Source organism: Chiloscyllium plagiosum, chromosome 9, assembly GCF_004010195.1.
Source record: "Chiloscyllium plagiosum isolate BGI_BamShark_2017 chromosome 9, ASM401019v2, whole genome shotgun sequence".
In the NCBI taxonomy this organism is placed as follows: domain Eukaryota; kingdom Metazoa; phylum Chordata; class Chondrichthyes; order Orectolobiformes; family Hemiscylliidae; genus Chiloscyllium; species Chiloscyllium plagiosum.
This window is the reverse complement of record NC_057718.1, coordinates 91,697,339-91,706,781: the sequence shown is the minus strand read 5'-3', so window position 1 is coordinate 91,706,781 and position 9,443 is coordinate 91,697,339. Positions and strand designations below refer to the sequence as shown.

At 38.8% G+C, this 9,443-nt stretch overlaps 1 protein-coding gene across 7 annotated transcripts in view; it reads left to right on the top strand.

Moving 5' to 3' along the window:
* Positions 1 to 9,443, top strand: part of ralgapa2 (Ral GTPase activating protein catalytic subunit alpha 2) — a 585,975-nt gene that overhangs the window by 337,172 nt on the left and 239,360 nt on the right. For all 7 annotated transcript variants that reach the window (XM_043696530.1, XM_043696529.1, XM_043696527.1 and 4 more), the window contains one exon: positions 1,564 to 1,722. In XM_043696530.1, coding sequence (XP_043552465.1) covers positions 1,564 to 1,722 — 159 coding nt within the window. The remainder of the gene's footprint in view (positions 1 to 1,563; positions 1,723 to 9,443) is intronic.

The window sequence follows — 9,443 nt, the reverse complement described above, 5'->3', positions numbered from 1 at the left end:
CTATATAGGACAAACAGGAAGGCAGCTAACGATCCGCATCCATGAACATCAACTAGCCACGAAACGACACGACCAGCTATCCTTAGTAGCCACACACGCAGACAACAAGCAACATGAATTCGACTGGGACAACACTACTATAATAGGGCAAGCCAGACAGAGAACAGCCAGGGAATTCCGAGAGGCATGGCATTCATCCACAAACTCCATCAACAAACACATCAACGAGCACCCGAGCTACAAATCTTCGCACAAACTTTGAACCTCTTAGGTTCAGCATTTCGAACCAATTAGCTCCACTGCTCACGGTCTAGTAATCAAGTTTACAAACGAGTCGATTTCTCTGAATAGAAATGTCTGCAGCTACCTGCTCATCTACTGTCTCTTAACTAAATAATAGCCAGATGAAACAGTTCGGTTTCTTTGCAAACCATTTGTCACTGCATTTTCTTTTGACTCGGAGGTGACAGTGTTGGAACTGGGGTGTACAAAATTAAAAATCACACAACACCAGGTTATAGTCCAACAGGTTTATTTGGAAGCACTAGCTTTTGGAGCGCCACTCCTTCAAGTGGTTGTGGAGAATAAGATCATGCTCACAGAATTTATTGCAAAAGGACTGCAGTGTCATGGAGATGTGATACCGTAAACAACCTTAGATGAAAACAACATATCCCATTATAAAAGATGAAAGTTTTCATCAAAGATTGTTTACTGTGTCACATCTCCATGACATTGCACCACTTTGGCTATAAATTCTGTGAGCATGATCTTTTTCATCGGGGTGGTTATGGAGAATGAGTAGTGTCCCAAAAGCTAGTGCTTCCAAATAAACCTGCTGGACTATAACCTGGTGTTGTGTGATTTTTAGCATTTTCTTTTGTAAGGCATAAAGCATGAGAGCTTGCATTTTCAATAGCTTATCCATAACCATGCATATTCTTCCCATATAATAAAGCTTCAGTGAAGAATAATAATTCAAACATGATTTATTTTGAACTACAAACCCAATCCAGATAATATGCGTATTCCATCTTGTCTTGGTGCTCCGAGCCATAGCCTAATCATATCAATTAAAGCCATTACAATTGGCATCAAACACAAACTCCTAAAAAGGGATATTAAAAACCTGTTTTTTTTTTATTTTCACTGGGATTAAATTCTAAACAGTTATGAAATAGACATTTAAGATCAACTTAACTTTTGTCATTTCTAATTGAGCTTTCTTCCAATATTTAATACATCATCCAGGCTGAATATTATCAAAATACTATTTGAGCTATTGTATACTCTGAATATAACCATGTCCAAGTTATATTAGGTAATTAAGAACATAAATATTCATGTGCAAAAGCATTCTAAGAAATATTATAGAATTTGTCCTAATTAAAAAATGTATCAAACTAAATGTTTGAGGCAAACTAATTGGAAAAAGTTTTCACTTTTTAATGCTATGGAAATTATGACCATTGAGGCAAGTTAATTAAATTTGTGGATGTTGACCTCATAATAAAGCACTGATCATTACACCGCAATTAATCAAGAACCAATTTATCATTGCAGCTCCGTCACCTGGGAAATGATGAAGTTCACATCATCTGGTCTGAGCACACAAGGGACTACCGCAGGGGCATCATTCCTACAGATTTCGGTGATGTCTTAATCATCATCTATCCTATGAAAAACTGCATGTTCTACATTCAGATTTTAAAAAAGCCAGAAGTAAGTATAACTTCATTGTACAGTATACTCCAACCGTCGATAAATCACAACGTGGTTCTTTTAGCCTCCATTAAATCATCAGCCAGTGTTGTTCTGGCAGGAGGCTTTCTGATTAATTCATAAGTAAATGTTTGATTGTGCTTTGCAGCTCAAAACAAGGGTTGGCATGGAATCAGCAGCTACTGTTCTTGAAAGGTGATAATATTTCATGCAGAAAGAAACCATTCAGCCCATTGCACCTGTACCAGCTCTGACACAGCTTATTCACTTGATCCCTTTTCTTCTTTTTTTTCTTGTACCATATTAAATGTTTCTTGTTGAAGTGTCTGACTGCTTAGCTTTCACAATTATAAAGAATTCTGCTTAGAATAATTTTACAGATGCTATGTCCCAACAGAACTGAAATTTTTGTAAACATCCCAGCGCTTCTCTTTGTTCTTCTGGCAGTTGTGACAATGCTGCACCTTTAACAAGGTTATGCTGTCCTTGGCTTTTCTTCTCACAGAGGTCGTGAAAGACACTTTTCTCTGAAAAGTCTGCGTTTGAAGGGTTTTAGGGCCAATTTAATTATGGCTAACAGATACAAGCTTTTAAGTTTTTAAAAAAAACTTGCACAGTGAAAGGGAAGTGGCCAGTTCTCCCAGCTCAACTTATCTGTGGTTTGGTTTTTAGCAGTAGTGTTTGGAAGCTGCTGGATCCAACAAAGCAAGTCCATGCTGATCCTCCCTCTCTTTGACCTCTCTCTTGTAAGACCCCGTGTTTGATTTTACCTTTTGTACCAAAGGGTATTTATGGGGATTGTTGCAAGTATTTGGAACAGCATCATTTAGTTGGTATAATTTGTTGGGTTTTCAGATAGGTATAAGTTATTCAGTATTCTTTCTGTTTTGTTTGTATTTTATTCAGTAATCTTGTAAATAAATTCTGATTTCTTTACAACTACTTGGTTTGACCAACTGCATCCCTCCTGGAATATCCGCAATACACCTGCTTAAAACAGCTAGCAAAGTTAGCATCTGGGCCACTTTCTTGAAATGGTTTGAGGGGGTCTGACCTGGTCCACAACAGTAAAAATGAATTTATGCCTTCTATTTACTGAAACACTACCCAATGAAAAACCTTTGACCAAGTGATTCACATCTGCTGTCAATTATTATTCCAATTAGAGTAGTTTTGTTTTCTCCCAACTCCATACATAACTAGAGCCTCTCATTTCTTGTATTGTATTAGCTGTCCATCCAGCAGGGAGTCACTACCATAATGATTTAATGTTATCATTTCAGAAATGTTGTGTCTTCATTTATCTTACAAAAGCTTCATTTCCCAGGAGAGTACTTCATGATTTGGAAATTGTGACTGTTAGTCTGCCCGTTAAGGTTGCACATGGACAAGGATCTAAAGTAGGCCATGCAGCCCTTTGAGCTTGCTCAGCCATTCGATAAGATCAGAACTGATCTAATTTTAATCTCAAATTCACATTCTTGTGTACTCAGTTTATCTTTTGTTGTCTTGATGATCAAGAATCTATTTGCTTCTGTCTTAAAAATGTTTAAAGGTCCTGTATCTACTGTCCTTTTGAGGAATGGAATTCTAAAGACTCTCAACTCTTAGAAAAAGCAATCCTCATCTTTAAATGGGCAATCCCTTATTTGTAAACTATGACCTTAGTTCTAGTTTTGCCCAGAAGAGGAAGTATCCTTTCCACATCCACTTGGTCAAACTCCCTCAAGATCCTATGTTGCAATTAAGTAATCTCTTGAGTTTTCTGTATTCCAGAGGATGCAGGCCTTGCCTGTTTAGCATTTCCTTCTAAGGCAATGTATTCATTCCAGGTGTTAGTCTAGTAAACCTTCTCTGAACTGCTTCCAATGCATTAACAGGCTCCCATAAAAACAGTGACCAGAACTGCACAGAGTACTCCAGACATGGTCTCACCAATGCTCTGTGTGATTGAAACAGAAACTCCCTACTCTTGCATTCTATTTCTGTCTCAATAAAACATAACAACATTATATTACCTTTCCTAATTAAGTACTGTACCTACAGACCAACCTTTTGGAATTAATGCACTGGGATATCCAGATGTGTCTGCATCGCACTGTTATCTCTGAGATAATGTGCTTTTTTAATTCTTTCTGGCAAAATGAACAATTTCACATTTCTCCATATTACACTCCATTCACCTCATCTTTGCTCACTCACTTAAACTAGCAATAACCCTTTGTAAGCTCCTTATGATGTGCTATTTGCAACTCGCTTTCTTGCCCTCTTTGTGTCATCAGCAAATTTAGCTTCTGCAACTTTGAATCCTTCATCCAAATCACTCATATAAATTGTGAAGAGTTGAGACTCTAGCACCAACCCCTTTGACACACCACTTGTAACAACTGCCAGTCTGAAAAGAACCATTTATTTATACTGTGTCCTGTTCGCTGATCGAACTTCAATTCATGCTAATATGTCACCTCCAACAACATGAACTTTCAATTTTGATGTGGCACCTTGTCAAATACTTTCTAGAAATCTAAATACAATATATCCACTGTTTCACCTTTATCCACAGCACAAGTTACTTCAGAAATCCAATAAATTAGTTAAACATGATTTCCCCTTGACAAAACCATGTTGGCTTTGCCTGGTTACCTTGAACTTGCCCAGGTGCCCTGTTACAATGTCTTTAATGATGGTTTTAGCATTTTCCCAACGACAGATGTTAAGTTAATGGCCTGTAGTTTCTTGCTTTCTGCCTCCCTCCATTGTCGAATAAAGGAGTCACATTAGTTATTTTCAAAGAGATTCATACAGATGTACAGCGTGGAAACAGGCCCTTTAGTCCAACTCGTCCAGGATGATCTGGCATCCTAAATTAATCTGATCCCATTTTCCAGCATTTGACACATATCTCTCTAAACCCTTCCTGTTCATATATCCATCCAGATGCCTTTTGAATGCTGTAATTGTACAAGTCTCCAGTACTTCCTCTGGCAGCATATTAGACTTTAAGAAAAACACTTAGCTGTTCCCCTGCTGTGAGCAGTCCTGAGGATTCTCCAAGTTTAGCTGTGAAATTCACTGTTTCTTTATTTTTCTTAGACCAAACTCTGATGTCCAGAGATACTTGTAACTAAACAGCTTAAGCAGTCAGCTGTGCAAGTTCACTGCCTGGTCAGTCAGCTGTGCAGGTTCCTTGCTCCTTTTTTCATCTCTCATGTGGTATCTGCTCTTTCTCTTCCTCCCATTTTAAACTAACGTTTTTTTGATATCTTCTCTTTCCAAAGTTACAAAACAGCGCTTTATAAAACAGTAATTACTACTCCAAGCGTTGGAGATAATCAGCTCCAACACTGAACAAAACCTCCAAAAAGGAGCATCTCTTACAGCCACAGTTTTCATCCATCCTCCATCCTGAATCTAATGAGTTTTGGAAAATGAAAACTTAAGGCATCAACTCTCATGCCTAATAATTCTCTGGGCATCAGAAGCCAGAGATTTGTCAGCTCATAAGTCTGACAATTTACTGCTTCTCTGGTAATTGTAATTTTCTTCAGTGTCTCCCTTTCAATTCCTGATTTACAGTTATTTCTTGGATGTTACTTGTATGCTGTTCATTGGCATCTCTTTATGATTTTTATAGGACCAAGACTTGTTACTGTTTTCTTATTTAAAAATCTGAAGACATTTTTCCTGTCCATCTGTTTTTATGTTTTGACTAGCTTTCTCTCCTACTTGAATGTTTCCTTCTTATTAATATTATGGTAATTCTTTGCATTTTTTAGTATTCAGTCCAATCTTCTGACTTGGCACGTATCTTTGCAAAATTATATATCTGTTCTTTGAGTTCCTAAATTTGACTTAGAACATAGAAAAATACAACACAGAACAGGCCCTTTGGCCCACGATGTTGTGCCGAGGTTTAATTCTAATGTGAAATATAGTAACTTAACCTACGCACCCCTCAACTCACTGCTATCCATGTGCATGTCCAGCAATCGCTTAAATGTCCCCAGTGACTCTGCTTCCACCACCACAGCTGGCAACGCATTCCATGCATTCACAACTCTCTGCATAAAGAACCTACCTCTGACATCTCCTTTATGTCTTCCTCCTAATATCTTCAAACTATGACTCCTCGTACCAGTTAAACCTGCCCTGGGGAAAATTCTCTGGCTATTGACTCTTTATCTATTCCACTCATCATCTTGTATATCTCGATCAGGTCTCCTCTCTTCCTCCTTCACTCCGGAGAGAAACATCCGAGCTTATTCAACCTTTCTTCATAAGGCAAGCCCTCAAGTCCAGGCAGCATCCTGGTAAGCCTTCTTTGCACCCTCTCCAAAGCCTCTGTATCTTTCTTCTCATAGGGCAACTAGAACTGGACACAATATTCCAAGTGTGGTCTCACCAGGGACTTGTAGAGCTGTAACAAAACCCCGTGGCTCTTAAACTTGATCCCCTGTTAATAAAAGCCAAACACCATATGATTTCTTAACAACCCTATCCACTTGGGTGGCAACTTTGAGGGATCTATGTACTTGCACATCCAGATCCTTCTGTTCCTCCACTCTGCCAAGAATCCTGTCTTTAATCCTATATTCAGCATTCACGTTCGACCTTCCAAAATGCATCACTTCATATTTATCCAGGTTGAACTCCATCTGCCATTTCTCAACCCAGCTCTGCATCCTGTCTATGTCACGCTGCAGCCTGCAATAGCCCTCTATACTTTCGACGACACCTCCAACTTTAGTGTCATCTGCAAATTTACTAACCCACCCCTCAACCTCCTCATCCAAGGCATTTATAAAAACTACAAAGAGCAGAGACCTGAGAACAGAGCCCTGCGGGACACCACTCAAGACTGACCTCCAGGCAGATTACTTTCCATATACAACCATTCTCTGCCTTCTGTCAGCCAACCAATTCTGAATCCAGATAGCCAAATCTCCCTGTATCCCATACTTCCTGATTTTATGAATGAGCTTACCATGGGGAACCTTATCAAATGCCTTGCTGAAGTCCATATATACCACATCCACCTTTGTTGACCTGTCTCGTCACCTCCTCAAAGAACTCAATAAGATTTGTGAGGCATGACCTGCCCCTCTCAAAGCTATGTTGATTGCCTTTAATCACACTATGCTTTGCCAAATAGTTATAAATCCTATCCCTCAGAATTCTTTTCAAAACTTTGCTGACCACAGACGTAAGACTGACTGGTCTGTAATTGTCAGAGATTTCCCTATTCCACTTCTTGAAAAGAGGAACAACATTCACCTCCTTCCAATCCTCCGGTACAACACCCATGGCTTAGCAACCTCCTTTCTTGCTTCCCGGAGCAGCCTAGGATAAATCTGGTCTTGCCCTGGGACTTATCAATCTTAATATTTTCCAAAATTTCCAGCACATATTTCGTTCAGCGTGGATAGCAAGTCCGCCCCTTTGAATTTTTTGTATTTGGTGGAATGTATGTATCCTGCACTTTGTGGAATATTGTCAAGCACACAAAGCCTTGAAATCATCCAGTCTTCAGTAACGTGTTTGTGAAACCACAGGTAAATGTAAGTTGGTGTTACATCTATCTTGGGCCAGAAAACCAGAATTATAGTCAGATAAATTAATATTTTATGTACATTTCGAAATTAAATAGAAATAGCTATACAGCACTATGTTAGAATGTACAAATATAAATGCAAAACCTCTCAGGCTAGTACCTCTTCCCTGTTCGGCAGTGCCACTAGGGAGGCAGGGTGCTGTTCGTGCTATGTCACCCTGAGACCCAGGATTGAAGACAACACCAGGTACAGATGAGTGAAACAGGTTTGGGATGAGAGGAGCATCAGTATAGTGAATGCAGGGGGCCAGCTCTCAGTGACCCCTCTCCATCAACACTTTTGGTTTGGTGGTGGGCAACCTTTGATCAGGCACCACCTGCCTTTGAACAAGGAATCTCACCTGAACACACATACAGTTGTTGTTGTGCAACCCATGTGGCAAACCATGCTTGCAGCTGGGTTAATACTCTTCAGTAGGCATTAATTGGATACTGGTAAGTCTTCCCACATGGACTTAACTGGAGTAGTCTCCACCATGCTCCCCTTAATGTGCCATAAGGAGGGCACAAAATTTTGCCTCAAGTATTTAATTTTGTTGAATGGGAGTAAAAGTTGTTTAATTTTCAAGTATTTTACATCATACTGGATATGTTCCATTTCTTATTGCTGAAGATTTCTCCAATCGGAAAGCAGGGATTTAAGATGATAGACAAAAGAACTTGAGACAATATGACATTTTTTTTGTGACATGTGGTTAGGATTGCAATGTACTGTTATGAATGCAGATTCAAAGTATCCTTCAAAAGGAAGTTAGAAAAGACTTGAAAGGAAAAGAAGTTCAATGATATGAATAAAGAATAGGGGATTGGAACTAATTGGATTACTTTGTAAAAGATCTACAAAACTCTAAGTCAATTCACCACCACTTGTATGATACTACTCTGTGATTCTATGCTTCATCAAGCAAAATTTGGTATTGAGCCACTTAAGGAAATATTAGGTCCAATAGCTAAAAGCTTAGACAAAGGTAGGTTTAAGGACTGTCTAAAAGAAATGGGCAGGCAGATAGGAATTGAATAAGTTCAATAGCTTAAGACTTGTGCATCTGAAAGGAAACCTGCTAATGGTGGAGTGTGTAAAATTGGAAATGGAGAAGAAGCCAGAATTGGATAAGTGTAGAAATCACAAAGGTTATAGACCTGGAGGAAGTTACAATAGCAAGGATAGGTTTGTCGAGGGATTTGAAAATTGGGGTGACGTTTTTTAAAATTCAACTCTTTCTCTTTTACTTCAAGCACAGCATTCTTTCTATTCCTTCAATATCGATTACTTGTATACCTTTCTGGGCTATGAACCATTCTGCATAGTAAAATGCTTCCTTTGTTCAAGCGTATGCTTTCTTCTTTCTTTCTTAATTAATGCAATTGCGCCCTTCACAAAAAAAGCTTGTGCTTGAGCTAACAGTTCTCTTCAACTGCTTACCCCATAATGTACTGTTTCTCTGTCAAGTCTTTGAATATATCAGTCTCCTTGCGCTTCTTGCCTTTGTCTCCCAGATTCCCAGTATGAATCCTATCAGAAACAAGGGCAGAAAGTGCTAGAGAAACTCAGCAGGTCTGGCTTCACCTGTGGACAGAGTTAACATTTGAAGTCCAGGATGTCATCTTCAAATCCTGCTTTCTACCCTGCTCACAATTCAAGTCAGTGTTGGGTGTGTTCATTTTGTAACAGTGTAGATAAAGGCAGCAGTTCTATAACTGCATGACAAAAATAAATTCAACTTGTAAAACATCTGGACTTTCAAAATTGCTTGAATGAACCAACCTATTCATTAGAGTAAAATGAATAGAATGGAAAATATGCTCATTACAACCCAGTTGAGTCCACTACTTTAGATGTTGTCTTTTATATCACCCAATGTCTCTCTACAGCAGTGAGAATTTGTTTTTTGACTTTAATTGTAAGTTTATAGCTACACAGCTAAGCATGCAAATTATGTAATGGTCTAATTCTCAGATGTTATGTCTGTTTGTGGAAGTTGTACATTATTCATGTCTCTTCTGAACATCTCTGCAGAGTTCAACAAAGCTGACCACTATAACCATTGCCTCTTATCCGTGGTCCAGTTCAATAAGACTGCCTTTCTCTAGTTTTATTCGACCTGTCCTC